The sequence below is a fragment of the Felis catus genome, chromosome D3 (assembly GCF_018350175.1).
Source record: "Felis catus isolate Fca126 chromosome D3, F.catus_Fca126_mat1.0, whole genome shotgun sequence".
Lineage (NCBI taxonomy): Eukaryota > Metazoa > Chordata > Mammalia > Carnivora > Felidae > Felis > Felis catus.
The window spans coordinates 27429258-27444211 of NC_058379.1; the positions used below are offsets into that span (position 1 = coordinate 27429258).

General features: G+C 52.2%; 2 protein-coding genes across 11 annotated transcripts in view; one reads left to right on the forward strand and one right to left on the reverse strand.

Moving 5' to 3' along the window:
- Positions 1-14954, reverse strand: part of LOC101100421 (proline dehydrogenase 1, mitochondrial) — a 65538-nt gene that overhangs the window by 27212 nt on the left and 23372 nt on the right. For 3 of the 7 annotated variants that reach the window (XM_045041980.1, XM_019814873.3, XM_003994942.6), the window contains 2 exons: positions 14583-14671; positions 13930-14505 (listed from right to left, as the gene is read on the reverse strand). The exons of 1 other annotated variant lie outside the window; for it this stretch is intronic. In XM_045041980.1, the coding sequence (XP_044897915.1) occupies positions 14318-14505; positions 14583-14671 (277 nt within the window). In that variant the 3' untranslated portion in view covers positions 13930-14317. Of the gene's footprint in view, positions 1-13929; positions 14506-14558; positions 14672-14954 lie in introns of those variants that run through there. 3 more of the 7 variants (XR_002147455.3, XM_011287910.4, XR_890916.4) reach the window with 3 other exon arrangements.
- On the forward strand, positions 7037-13316 carry DGCR6L (DiGeorge syndrome critical region gene 6 like). 4 transcript variants are annotated; one of them, XM_003994924.6, is made up of 5 exons: positions 7074-7282; positions 7377-7537; positions 11234-11334; positions 12156-12296; positions 12761-13316. In XM_003994924.6, the coding sequence occupies exons 1-5, from the start codon at positions 7080-7082 to the stop codon at positions 12842-12844; spliced, it is 690 nt and encodes a 229-aa protein (XP_003994973.5). In that variant the 5' UTR covers positions 7074-7079; the 3' UTR covers positions 12845-13316. The 4 variants fall into 4 exon arrangements, with proteins under 4 accessions (XP_019670433.3, XP_019670434.3, XP_044897916.1 ...); XM_019814874.3 differs by lacking the exons at positions 11234-11334; positions 12156-12296; positions 12761-13316 and adding exons at positions 7920-8093; positions 9891-10030 and having other exon boundaries at positions 7037-7282; XM_019814875.3 differs by lacking the exons at positions 11234-11334; positions 12156-12296; positions 12761-13316 and adding exons at positions 7920-8093; positions 9894-10030 and having other exon boundaries at positions 7038-7282.

Genomic DNA, 14954 nt, shown 5'->3' on the forward strand with positions numbered 1-14954 from the left:
ATCTATGCTTTATCATATATCAGTGATTCATTTCTTTGACCTAATATATTTACACTTGAAGCCATTGGGACATTTTTTTTTTCCTGCATGTTAACAAGTCCCTTAAAAAAAAAAAAAAAAGTAGTAAAATGCCCATTACATTACATTTAGATTTTTAATCATTTTAAGCTTAACTACAGTGGCATTAAGTGTCACCCTCCTCCCCAGACCCAACCTGCCCCACATACCTGGAGCCACTGGCATGCCCAGTGGACACCATTCCAGCCCAGTTGCCCCGACTCAGAATGCTCTACTGCACCCATCTACCTGGACTAGAACCTCATGGGTGGGCATCCCAAAGAGTATCCAAAAGGAATGCTATTAAAGGGGAGAGACAAAGAGAGGCTCTGAGGAGGTTGGCAGCTTCCCCACAGGACCATGGCCATGCACAGGCTGGCCAGAACAAGGAGACTATGCCTTGAGGCTGGCAGTCACCCAAAGAGCTTCAGGAGGTACAGTGACTATCACTTAAGGTGTGTTCACCTCTGATTCCAGTGCCCATGCAGATCCAAGGGTGCTTGAAGGGTCAATGGCAGAGATGCTGTTTGCAGCCTTTGGCAGGCCCCTATTGGTGAACTACAGTGCAAGCCTTCAGGATTTGGGAGTAAGGCCTGCCATCATCTACAGATAATTACACTCCTTTTGAGAAACAGCTCTTAGCCCACTACTGAGTCTTAGGAGAGACTGAACACTGAACTATGGCCACCAAATTACCATGAGCTGCCCATCACCTGAGCTGCCCATCATGAACTGGGTGCCATCTGACCGACGAAGCCGCAACACTGGGCATGCACAGCAGCACTTCATCATCAAATGGATGATGTCATTGGGCCTGATCAGGCCCTGAAGACAAGTAAGTTACATGAAGAAGTGGCCCAAATGCCCATGGTTCCCACTCCTGCTACACTGCCTTCTCTCCCAGCCTGCACCTATGGCCTAACATGGGGAGTTTCCTATGACAGAGAAAGAGAAGATGTGGGCCTGGTTTACAGATGGGTCTGCTTGACCACCTGAAAATGGACAGCAAGAGCACGAAAGGTCCTGTCTGGGGCATCTCTGAAAGACAATGGTGAAAGGAAACCCTTCGAGTGTGTGGAACTCCTAGCAGAGCACCTGGTTGTGCACTTTGCTCAGAAAGAGAAATGGCCAGATGTACCATTACAAATTCATAGGCTTGGCTGGATGGTCAGGGACTTGGAAGGAACATGACTGAAAAATTGGTAACAAACTTGGGGAAAGAGGTGTGTGGACAGACCTTCCTGTATAATAAGCAAAAGAAGGAGAAGGAGAAGAAGGGGAAGGAGAAGAAACGTGTGTCCAATGTGAACGCTCACAGAAGGGTGACCTCAGCAGAGGAGGATTGCAATCATCAAGTGGATAGGATGATCCATTCTCTGGATACCAGTCAGCCTCTTTGCCCAGCCACCCCTGTCACTGACCAATGGACTCATGAACAAAGTGGCCATGGTGGCAGGGGTGAAGGTTACATATAGATTCAGCAAAATGGACTTCTACTCACCAAACTGACTTGGAGATGGTCATCACTGAGTGCCCAATCTGCCAGCAGCTGAGGCCAACATGGAATGCCAATATTGCACCACTATACAGGAGTAATGTCCAGCTACCTGGAGGCAGATTGATTCCACTGGACTCCTTCTACCGTAGAAGGGGTACTGTCTAGTCCTTACTGGAATAGACACTTACTCTGGATACAGATTGCCTTCCCTGCACACAATGCTCCTGCCAAAATTACCATCCATGGAATTACAGAATGTCTTATCCACTATCATATATTCTACACAGCATTGCTTCTGATTAAGAAACTCACTTTATAGGGGCGCCTGGGTGGCTCAGTCGGTTAAGCATCCGACTTCGGCTCAGGTCATGATCTCGCAGCCTGTGAGTTCGAGGCCCACGTCAGGCTCTGTGCTGACAGCTCAGAGCCTGGAGCCTGTTTCAGATTCTGCGTCTCCCTCTCTCTCTCTGACCCTCCCCTGTTCATGCTGTCTCTCCCTGTCTCAAAAATAAATAAACGTTAAAAAAAATTTTTTTTAATAAAAAAAAAAAGAAACTCACTTTACAGCAAAAGAACTACAGCAATGAGTCCATGCTCATGGAATTCACTGATCTTACCATGTTTCCCATCATCCTGAAACAACTAGCTTCATAGAATTTTTTTTTTCTTGATAGAGAGAGAGGGAGAGAGAGGGAGATAGAATCTTAAGCAGGTTCAATGCCCAGTACAGGGCCTGATGCAGGGCTCAGTCTTACAACTGTGAGATCATGACCTGAGCCGAAATCAAGAGTCGGACACTTAATCAGATGCTTAACTGACTGAACCACCCAGGCGCCTGGACAGAATGATAGAATAGACTTTTGAAGACTCAATTACAGTGTCAGCTAAGTGGCAGTATCTTGCAGAGCTGAGGCAAGATTCTCCAGAAGATTGTATACTCTCTGAATCAGCATCCAATGCATGGTGCTATTTTTCCAATAGCCAGAAGCCATAGGTCCAGGAACTGAGGGATGTAAACTGAAATAGCACCACTCCCATTACCTTAGTCACCCACTAGCAAAATTTCTGACTCCTATTCCCACAACCTCATGCTTTGCTGGCCTGAAGGTCTTGAAACACAGAGGGAGAAAGGCTTCCACTAGGAGACACAATGATTCTATTGAACTGGAGGTTAAGACTGCCACTCAGCCACTTTGGTCTCTTCATGCCTCTGAATCAATAAGCAAAGAAGGCTGGTTGGGGTGATTTACCCTGACTACCACGGGCAAATTGGACTACTACTCCACAATGGAAGTAAGGAAGAATATACAGGAGATCCCTTAGGGCCTCTCCTAGTGTTACCATGCCTTGTGATCAAGGTTAATGTAAAACTATAATGACCCAATTAATAGGCAGGATTATTAATGGTCCAGACCCTTCGGGAATAAAGGGTTTACCCACCAGGTAAGGAACAAAAATTAGCTGAAGTGCTTGGTAAAGGCACAGGGATACAGAGGAGTAGTGGAAGAAGGTAACTAAAAATACTAGCTACGACCACATGATCAGTTAAATGAAGACTATAATAGTCATGAATATTTCCTCCTTATTTTACTATGAATACATTTGTGTCTGTCTTTGTTTTCTTTCCTCCCTTACATTATTATCATGTAACATAAGATGTACCAATTTTTGTTATAGGAATTAAGTATGGCCAATTCTACATCATAGTGTTTAAGTTACATGGTTTCAAGGAGAAAAGTAAACACCACTCAAGGACTTCCCTCCTCCTCTAGGGAAGGAGTTAGTGCCTTTTTGGTCTTACAAAGGTTGTATCATGCTAGACAGAATCATGACCTTGTTACTGTCCTTATTTGGCATTTATTTATGGCTTAAAGATGTATATGGGTGCCAAATTGACAAGGGGTGGGCTTAGGATGGTTAATTTTATGTGTCAACCTGACTAATCATCGGGAGTCTATATTAAACATTATTTCTGGGTATGTCTGTAAAGAAATTTCCAGGTCAGAGCAGCATTTCCACTGAATCAGTGGCTTCCAAAGCATATTGTCCCCACCCTGTGTGTGGGCATCATCCAACCCACTGAGGGCCTGAATAGAAACAACAGAAAGCAGAGGAAGGAGGAAGTCAACCCTTTTTCTTTGCCTTGCTGTCTGAGCTGGAACATCTCACCACATCTCCTGCTCTCAGACTGGGATTTTTATCATTGGCTCCCCTGTTCTCAGGCCTTCAGACTCACACCAAATTACACCATCAGCTTTTCTGGGTCTCCAGCTTGCAGATGGCCAATCATGGGACTTTTCAGCCTCCATAATAACATGACCTGACTTCACATACTAACTTCATAGATATCTGCAGCGCACACTGACAAACCCATCATGTGTTTGTCCTTGCCTCACACACCAAAAAGGATGACAAAGAAACAAAAGGGCCAGAACTGCAGCAGGGGCTGTGGTACGCCCCATCACTGAGAAGCCCATTAGGGAGCCCACACCTCAGCAGAACTCCTCAGGAGTCAGGCTGTGAGTAAAAAGTGACCTCAAAAGAGCCTCCACAGGCCTCCCCAGCATTCTAGAAGGTTCACAGATGTTCTGCCAAGACTTCCATCAGCTGTGGTTCATGCCTTTGTCTGCATGGCCTATGTGGATGTGTGCAGGGTGCCAGGACACCAGGGCAGAACCATGTCTCTATGTACACAATAAGACACTCACACACAAAAACTCAAAGCACACACAACACTCAAGCACCAACCCCTATAAAAACCTCACAGTGAAGCTTTTAGCCCCACACACATAGATACACACCCCCTCACGCCACAGACTCAGCTGTGCCTGTTCAGGCACACAGTCAGAGACAGGGACTGTAGCTCCCCAGCACACAATACAATCAACCGTACCCGCCTGATATTGAAGAGTCAGCCCAGTGTGCTCCAGTCACCGAAGTGCTACCAGCCAGGTTCTTAGGCTTGGGAGGTCAAGTGGAGTGGACAGATAGTGACTACAGAGTGAAAGTCCATGGTAGACACTATCCAGTGTGTGAGTGTTATGTGGCTCCACTGAGTCCAGATACACAGGGGATGTGTACCCCCACTGCATGTCCCAGCTACATGCCAGTCCCCTGTTCCTGCAGACAAAGCTCCCAGTGGTGCGAAAACCATCAGCCCTGGGGATCTGGCAGTCAGAACACCTCCCTCCAGACTGGGCCCTTGTGATGACCCTGAGGTAGCCCAGGAGTCCCTGTGCCTGACTGACCCACTGTCTATGTCCACACTGGGGAGAAGGACCCCTAATGCAGGTCAGAGTAGGGTTGCCAGAGAGGGCCTTCCTGCTCCAGCAGCAGAACAAGACTGTGGAGCAGCCTCCAAACCAGGTCTGCCTGACTTTGCCCACCTGGCCTTCCCAGGACTTGGAACAACCAGATACACTGAGCTTGTATGGGCAGAGGGGCCTTATGGTCACCCAGATGACACAGCACAAATCCCTATCTTAGACTCCAGGCTTCATGCAGGTACCCTTCACAGATGGGGAACTGAGAGGTGGGCCCAGACTAAATCCCCATCACTTCCCGTCACCCAGGTCTCCTTCAGAACTTGGGTGGGCACCCTCACCCAGATGCTGCTATCACCCTCTAACCATGACCTCCAGGGAGGTGACAGCATCCTGGCCTAAACCAGCCCATTCCTCCAGCCACTCACAGCTGCTCAGTGCCCAAGTCGCAGCTTCTGCTCCTGCCACCAGCTAGGAGTGTGGTACAAGGTGCCAGTGTGCACCTCCAGCTATGGGTTTTGCCTGTCCTCCATACTCTACAGCACTGGCCTGAGTGCTTGTCATTCATTCATTGTATTCATTCCTGGCCCCAGACTCAGAGCACATGTGGGGAAGGGAGAGCCACTCCTGCCAGGACTGAGGAAACATCGTGGAGAAAACTGTGAGGACTAACTGGGGACTTCAGTACAACCCCAGATGGCTCTAGAACCCCACCTCCCTGTGTTGCCTTCCCCTGACCCTGACCCAGGTGAAGCCCTGTCATCTCACCAGCATGGTGGCTACTGAGTGGCTTGTGAAAGGCAAATCTGATCATGTCTGTGCCCCCAAACCTTCAGATCTCCCTACTGCTTAGGACAATCCCTCAGGAGCCTCTGTAACATGTACCCCGCTGCACTCTCCCTTTGGTTGCTGCAGCCCAGCCACATGGGTCCTCTTGAGAATAGGAGAGTAGGGGACAAGGAATCTGATCGGTTTCAAGGACAATCAGATGTCAAAGGTAGCGAATTCTCTCTAAACTGACTTACCAGGATTCTTGCTGCAACTAGACTAGGCAGGCTTAAGACAGGGCCCAAGCATGAGGCCTAGTTAAAAAGAGAGCTAAAGGGAGCCTGACCAAAGTTTGGTTAAGGAGTCTTCTTCAAGGAATCAATCACCCCAGAAAATGCCCTAGTTAAGCTGCCTCCTCTCCTTGGTGCTGATCCTACATAGCCCCCAGGGGGTCAGCATGCGTTTTTCCTCCAAAGTCTGGGCATTCTATCCATAGTCAGTTGGATTTGTCTGCTCAAGTTGGCCACACAAGCCTTCTTTCTGGTTGTCTTCTTCATGAATCTACCTACTTTTGCATTTCGCTATACAGCAGCCTCTTCCCAGTTTTTGGCAGCACTGAATACTCTCCCACTGAGATGAAGACATGATGCTAGCTCTCCATGGCGGGAATCCCCTGCCCCCATGAGTCCAGCAGGATATTCAGCAATCCAAACTTGGTTTTGTATATTTTTGTGGCTTATGAAGAGTCTAATTGTGGATTCCAGGACTTTTATTCTCAATGTTGGATTGAGGCTATGGGCCAGGTTTTCTTCAACATGTTGACGACGCTGGTGGAGGCAGATAAGGGGGTGGGGGGTGGGGGTGGGAACAGAGCCCTCCCACGAAGGTGTTGGGGTTGGGGAGGGCGAAGGACTCACCGCCATCCTTCCTCCAGCGCGCAGACCCTTCCTGCACCGCCGCTGCTGGAGCTCCCAGACCCCGTGTCAGAGAGGGAGAGAGGGGTCTCGCTTGACAGGTAACCCGGCCAAACGCCCCATGAGTGGAAGACAAGGAGACTGAGGCCTGAAGGTGACAAAAATGCCCCAAGGTCACGCCGCTAGTATTGGTGGAGCTCGGGACTCTGACTCAAGCGCTTTTGAGGGGAGCAAAGAGGAGCAAACACTTTGCGACAGCAGCAACCACACGGCATCCCAACAGGCGCATGCGCTGGACCACACCCACACTCTCGCGGAGTTAGCCCAGTGGGGCGGGGCCTCGGTCCGCGCCGACTCAGGGCGGGCAGGGTGGGCTTCTTCGAAATCTCGCGATTTCGAGGCTGTGGTGTTATGCCTCAGGTCGCGTGGGCCAAATGGCAGGATAAGGGGCGGGGACAATGAGGGACCCTCCTAGGAACCTCTGCGTAAGAGCGGAGCGAGCCTCGTACGGGAGGGCGCAGGAGGTGGGCCGCACCGCCTCAACTGTCGTAAAAGGGGGCGGGACGCGCCGCGTTCGAGATGGTCGTAAAATGGGCGGGATGCGTCTCACTCGGGCCTGACGCAGAGGAGGCGCGGGTTGCCCCGGCTGGCGGCTGGCTGGGCGCGACCACCATGGAGCGCTACGGTGGCGCCTTCGAAGAGGCGGTAGATGGGGCCCGGCAGCAGGAGCGGCACTACCAGCTGCTATCTGCACTACAGAGCCTAGTTAAAGAGCTTCCCAGGTGCGCGGCCGCGGGGTGGGGTGGGGTGGGGCGGAGCGGGCGGCTGAGGCGGCCCTGGGTCCCGCCCGCGCTCACCGCGTCCCTCTGCCCGCAGCTCTTTCCAGCAGCGCCTGTCCTACACCACGCTCAGCGACCTGGCCCTGGCGCTTCTTGACGGCACCGTGTTCGAGATCGTGCAGGGGCTGCTGGAGATCCAGCACCTCACCGAGAAGAGCCTGTACAATCAGCGCCTGCGGCTACAGAATGAGCACCGAGGTGCGCGGGGGAGGCGGGACGACGCACGCTTCTCCTCCGGAAGTTTAGCTCTCGGTGTCTGTGTAGGCCGAGTCCTTCCCTGGGTGTCGCTCGGATGAAGACCCTAAAATTGACCAGGTCAAGCGCGGGGAGACCGCTAGCCCTTTTTTGGTGACAAAAAGGTCAAGGCAGTTTAATTTTGTCAGTTGCACGACCCCGCATCAGCATAACATCGACACTCCCTGCCCAGACTTAGCCTTGTCTCCACCCTCGTCCACGCAAGATGGCCCAAGGCCTTCCTGTGTGGTCAGCCCGTGGGCGGATCCTGGTGGTGGCGGTCAGCGGTAGCGGCTGACTACCCTCGGTGATGCTCCAAAGTGTTGACAGTTCTTCCGTGCTTTAGGGTCAGTTCCCCTTCCAGCGGCGCAGAGCCCCACACCACCCCTGCCCCCTCACCCGCACTATGCCCTGTGTCACCCTTTGGAACCAAGAACTTCTTCACTCGAGCCACACCCTCAGCCCTTGGCTCCTCCCAGGCGTACCCACTCGGGGGGTCTCCGGAGCCCCTTCCTGCAAGGTATGCTGGGCAGCTCTCCCTGCCCCCATGAGATTTCCTACCTTTGTTATTGTATTTTTACCAAACTTACTTATTTAAAAAAAAAAAAAAAAAAAAAGTTAAAATATTTAGTAACGTTGGAAGAATAATGTATACCTGTATCCCCTCCAGGTAGATTCAATAATTAACATTTTGCCGAAGTTCTTAATACCTCTAAATATATATGCAACACCATAGGGTTTCACCCTGGATCTTCAGCATTCCTCTAGACTGGTGTTTTCTAACACAGCACTGTTATTTGTGGCTGAACAAGTCTTAATGGTGAGACAGTGTCTTGTGCATTGCAGGATGTTTAGCAGCATCCGTGGCTTTTACTCATTAGATGACAGTGGCATATTCCTCCAGTGACAGCCAAAAATGTCTCCAGACATCATTGGGGGTCAACTTTGGCCCAGGATTGAGAACCAGTGCCCTAGAACAAGAACACTCCAACGTGACCAGGGACAGCATCCTGAGAATTTAATCATTCCAGGGTGTCTTCTGACCTTCAGTCCACAGTCACATTACCCAACTTGTCACAGACTGTAAGGACAGTGTAGGTTTATGCATTGCATTTGGTTACTTTGGTCTCTGCTCCTGGAATAGTCTCAAAACGTTTACTATGGCATTGACTTTTTGAAGAGAATGCCCCCATGCTGGGTCTGTCAGATTGCTTCCTCATGCTGTTATTTAACCATTTCTCCACCCTGTTTCCTGTAAACTGGACAGCAGTTGCAGACCCAATGATATGCAACTTAAACGTTTATGGCAGAAATTAGCATTTCTCTCAGAAATCGACATTGGATTTTGTTGAATCCCTTTTTCTATATCTGTTGACATGATCATGCGGCTTTTTGGTTACTATGGTGAATTACACTGATGTTTGTAATTCCTGGGATAAATCCTAGTTGGTCAGGATGTATTATCCTTTTTGTCTATGTTGGATTTGATTTGCTAAAATCTTGTTAAGAATTTTTGCTTCTGTGTTCATAATGAACATTGATCTGTAGTTTTTTATAATGCCTTTGCATGGGGTATTAGGGTAAGGCTGGCTTCATAGGATGAGTTGGGAAGCGTTCTCTTCAGGTTTTTAAGTTTTTATAGAATTGGTGTTACATTTTCCCTGCTGTTGGAGTGGTTGTCTTTGTAAACATTTCCACTGAGGTGTAAAATGCATACAGTCAAAAATCCAAAGTACATAGCTCATTATTCTTTATAATGCTCAAATTGGGCCACATACAGTCAGTGGGAGAGCTCTTGGGCTGGCTCCTGTGTTCTTTTGATGTGTCCCCATCATTCTTGGAGCACTCCCTTGCTTTCTGGTACAGGAAGGTGTTTAGACTCATCTTTTCTTGTCTTTCCCTGCCTCAGTCTGTTTCCAGCTTCAGCAGCCTCCCATCAGGATGGACCTTTCCCTTTGGCCACCAAAAAGCTTTCCCATTCCTCCTGCCTGTGGTTGAGTCTCTACAAAATGCAGGCAGTGATGGTCACTTACTCTTGCTGTCAATAAGTAGTTCTCATTCTCATGTGGGTGACCTTTGTTTATCCACAGAGATTACTAGTTCAGGGAGTGAATAAAGCACTCCGAATAATAAAGGGGGGGGGGGGGGCAGGGAGGGCAGCAGTTTCTCCAGAGTCCTGGTTCCTTTTAGTGAAGATTTTTTGATAATCCTCTAGACACCTTGCTACTTGTGCTTCAGAAGTTTTGGACAGGTTTTGATGCCACCAGCAATGGGTGAGCACCCTGTGACTTTCTGCTTTTCCTTCCCTCTGACTCAGCAGGTGGTGGTGATTGGCTGCCATTGCTTTTCTTGGTCACTGCTAAAGCCAGGCAGTGGCCACAGCTCTCGTCTCACCCAGTGGAAGCTGGATGTTGTCCTGAGATTTGCAGCAATGTTTGATAAACAAAGTGAAGGAGATAACGTGTTCCTGCATTTATTTATTTCCTCCCATCCTGCCTCCACGTGGTGTAAACATTAACCAGGGAGCATCTTCCTTGTCCTTGTGTGTATGCAGGTGTCTCAAGGGTGGTTCTTGGTTTCACACTCATTTAATGTGATAAATGCCATTGTTGAGGTGTACACAGAATGCCAAGAAACAGGAGATTGGTAAGGTTCGGGGCACAGCAGGTGCCAAACCACTGGCTAAGAGGTATCTGCCTAAGACCTAGTGTTGGGTTTGTTTCCTTATGGCCGAGGACCCCTCCTTACAGGAGAGATCTAGCCATTTGACATGGGTCTAGGATCTATGCTATATAGTTTTGTATATTCTGTTTTGTGATTGGTTTCTTTCCATCCCATGATACCTTTCTCCTCAGTCCAGTCCTATCAGACTAGACAACTTTGCTTATGTTTATGGTATGATTTAGTGGCAACTGTAGGAGCTTTCGTCAGTGGCCTTGGTGAACTCCTCTCCAAGTAACATAGACACCCCCCGCCCCCAGCAGAGGACCTCTAATGGCTCATCTCGTCCTTGGGCCCGTCCTACTCCCTCTGGGAGTGGTGGATGGGGTGAGGCAGGTCTGCCCACCCTGAAGGGCAGCTCTGAGGGAGGGACACAACCATGCCTCTGGAAGCAGAGACCATGCCATGCTTTGGCACAATGACTCCTCATCCTCCTTTTCCCAGACCTTTGCCTGGGTGGTCTCCTGGACATCTCTGTATATATCACATGGGTGATGGGCAGCTCACACCCAGGAATGCTGGCCTGTGGCCATCTGAACCTAGAAGCCTCCAGACCGCAGTCTCCCACTCCTGTTGGTCTTCTGACCCCGGGCTATAGCCCTGGCCCCACCCCTACGCCAGCCTGCCCTCGCTCACCCTCCTCTGTTGCATTCTTGTACCGAGTCCCCTCGATCCTCGCTGCTAGAGAATGGCCCTGCCCTGGTTGAGGGAAAGACTGAGTAGGCTAGGGGATTGGGCATCCCCCAGAACTCCATCCAGCTGCTAGTGCAGGGCTTCGGGCAGGCTGGGTCATCAGGCAGGGCTTCATGTCTGCGCCTTGTCCTGGCTGCCCCATGGTGGGACAGCCAGGGCAGGTGCTGAGGCAAGAGGTGTTCCCTGACCCCCTCCCATCTCACCTCCCACCACCTACCTGACTTCTCTGGTCTCATCTCCTCCTAGTGCTCAGGCAGGCACTGCGGCAAAAGCACCAGGAAGCCCAGCAGGCCTGCCGACCCCACAACTTGCCCGTGCTCCAGGCAACTCAGCAGCGTGAGCTGGAGGTAGGGGTGTGGGCAGGGTGACGGGGCCCAGGGTGGAATGGGAGCTGCTGTCTCCTCTGGGCCTCAGCTTGGGTGGTCCACTAGAGACCTGATGAGCCCCCAGTATGGCTCTTCACTGTGGGGGTTGGGATGTGGCAGAACTGGGTAAAAGTATATGATTCCCGGCTCCCTGGGGCTGCAGCTGCTCTTGGCCCGGGCCTGTGCAGGGCAGGTGCTGAGTGGGAGGCCGTTGTGCCCCAAGGCTTTAGAGGTGCAAGGGCAATGGCGGGATTATGAGGCCTGTCCTGTTCCCAGATTGCTCAGGACAACCAAGAGACCCATATGTAACCGAGAAGCCATGGGTGGTAGGAGTGCATGGAGGGATTTGTGCAGGGTCCCAGACGGCCCCGAGCCAGGGCATGCAGGGAAGGGGTGCTGAGCTGGGGTTGGCTGGCAGTCCCAATGGGGAGGGAACATATGCAAAGGCACAGAGGTGGTTGGCAACTTGATAGTAAGCAGAGGTGGATCTGGCATCTGGCCAGCTCATGGTGGTCCTGAGCGGTCATTGCTGGGCAAAGTCTGGCACAGCAAAGGAGGGACACCTGGCCGGAGGTCCTGGAAGGGAGAACATTTGGGGTGGGGCAGCCGAACTTTTCTCCAGGGTTCAGTGTGGCCGAGGAGGGAGCAACCTGGTGCAATAAGGGCACCATCAGTGGCCTTGGAATGATTGGGAAGGTGGGGGGGGGGGGGGGGGGGGGCTAAAGGAAGTGGCAAGCCACCAGTGTATGTTTGAGGCATTGATGGGCAGGGGGCTAAGCCCCTGAGCTGCCCTCACTGTGCAGGCAGTGGAACACCGGATTCGTGAGGAGCAGCGGGCAATGGACCAGAAGATTGTCCTAGAGCTAGACCGGAAGGTGGCAGACCAGCAGAGCACACTGGAGAAGGCAGGGGTTGCTGGCTTCTATGTGACCACCAACCCACAGGTCAGTGCCTCAGGTCTGCCCTGGTGCAGCCCAGGGGATGCTGGTTCCCAAAGGTCCAATTCCCTCTGGGGTTTTATCATTGGTCACTGGGGAGCCAGGCCCAGGGTGTGTAGACGGAGGGGAGGAGGGAGAAATTAGTAAGGCAAGTCCCACTGCCTCTGCCTCCCCTTCCCCAGGCCTGCTACTCACAGGACCCTCATCTCCTCCCTACATACATCTCCATGTGCACCAAGCCTGGACAACTGCAGCCTTGTTGGGGGTGGCATCCCCACTTTTTCCCCTTTCTGGCAAGCCATGGGCAGGATTCACTGGAAGTCAGTCCCATGGGTTCATTGCTTGGCACTCTTAGGCCCTGGTAGCTGCCTGTGGGCCTTTGGGAAAAGGAGGCTTCTGCCTGGGGCTCTTGCCAGTGCAGGAGAGTCTAGGTGTCATGCTGGCCTCACAGCAGCCCTTCTGCATCTCAGGAGCTGACACTGCAGATGAACCTATTGGAACTCATCCGGAAGCTGCAGCAGAGGGGCTGCCAGGCGGGGAAGACAGCTCTGTGACCAGATGGGGTCCCTGCCAGTTACCTGCTGCCCATCATAGCTGAGAAGACAGCCCTGTTCCTCAGTTGCTACAGGCAGCAGAAAGCTGAATGGAACCTGGCCACCACCTTCCCAGCTGCCTGCAGGAGGAGTCAACCCTCTGAGGAGAGGCCAGATGGGACTCTGGCTGCACCTGCCATCCACCTTTGCTTTTGTCCAAAGCTAGGATGGTATGGTAAAGGGAAGAGTGGGCCTATCCTGCTAATCGGATGCCTCAGAGCTGAGCACAATAGGGCTGGAGGTCCTAGCACCTTCTCATTCCACTGGGCGCACCCAATCTCTGCCATGCTTCAGGCTTCATGCTTGTTCTGGTCTCAGCCCTTCCCTTGGCAGATGCAGCCCAAGTCAATGGGAGAGGCTCCAAGGCCCAAGCCCTCTGAGGCCCAGAGAAATAAAGGTGCCACAGTGTGGCCTGCACATGGCTTATATGACAGCTCTGTGGTATCTGCCATGACTGGGGCCCTCACCTGGTAGCTCCATGGCCTATGGAGGAGCCAGCAGATGCCCCCACTCCCCATGTCACAGAGGTTCCTCCCAGGGGTACCCCCTCTGGAGCTCCCTCATGGAGCTGCAGGCCAAGCCATACCACCTTTCCCCCAGGGCACTAAGACTACATCTAGTCTGCTCTGGGGCTGAGGACTAGAGGGAGGAGGCAGCTTTGAGTCAGCTCTGGTCACAATACTAAGAGCCTGATGGGTCATTAGGACAACTGGGGCAAAGGGCACCGAGCAGCAAGTGGGGGGGGGGGGGGGGGGGAGTCCAGGGTGGGGAAGCAGCAAGCCCACCCCAGGAGCATCCTGTCTGCATTGGTCTGTGCCCAGGGGCGCTGCTGTCTTCTTGGGGTGGGAGTGTCTAGCACCCTACATAGCCAAATCTGTGATACAGCCTGAAGGAAGGATTGGTGGGTCCACTCCACCCATGGTGGGCCTCACTCCCAGGGACACATGGTGCCAGAGAGGCAGAGCCATCAGAACCATTCTGTCTTTGATGCTGACCCCACAGGAGGACTTGAGGGGGGAAAGCATTGCAAGAAAGAAGTTGAGGGCTGCAGGAATAGTGGTTTATTGACCAGGCCAGCTTCCCCACTGGTGACTAACCGAGGGGCTCGGTATGGGCTGGATGAACTCTGTCAGAAGGTGGTCCTTTGGGTCCAAGGTCATGGGGTTGTGCCCACTTATTGAAGGGCAGTCCCTGACAGTTCCCAGTGGCTCTGGCAAGCATCAGACATGGTCTAGGTGCCCATGTCCTGGGCAGAGGCCAGAGGGGCACTGAGGCCCGACTTCCAGTGGATCTCATAGTCTTGGGCATAAAAAGGTGAATCCACATGAAGTTTTGGTTGGGCTATAAATGTGGCATTGGCCTGGGAGGCCACAGCCCAGGCAAGGGAGCATCTGAAGGCCAAGTCTGAAGGTGGGTGGTGGTGCCCCACGAGCACTAGGCTGGACGGTGAAAGAGGCTGCCTGTGCGGAGCCTCCGCTTGAGCTCCTGCCACAGCAGCTGCCTCTCCCGCCAGGCACCCTTCATGACACCACTGTTCTCCAGGGCGCGGCGGGACAGGTAGGGCAGCACTTCCATCACAGGGCCATAGGGTACATACTTGTACACGGGAAAGCCCGCCTGACCTGTACACACAGGCAGAAGCAGTGAGTCCCAGTCCTAGACTTCCCCCACCCCTGCTCCCCTGGGAGACTCAGCTCACCTAGTGGGAAGCTGATCTGATCACACATGCCCAGTAGCTGTCCAAAGTACACCTGACGGTCAGCAGGGTGCAGGCCCAGCTCCTCCATCCTGTAGACAGACAAGATGGCAGGTGAGCCCCCAGGGCAACTTGAGCTAGCTCTGAACCCTCCACTTCCACTCCCAGATCTTCATAAACTTTAGCTTCCATCCCCTGCAGGGTGGGGCATAGGTTTAGGCTCTGTGCTGCCCAGACCAAGCATCTGTCCTGCAAGTCCCACCTCAGGTCATGGCCACCAAGTTCCCTCCTCTCCCAGCCAGCCTCCCCCTCCCACTATGCTTGCTCCCCATGGCCCCTTCCCTCTCCCCTCTCGTCTGCCCTAACCTAGTGAGG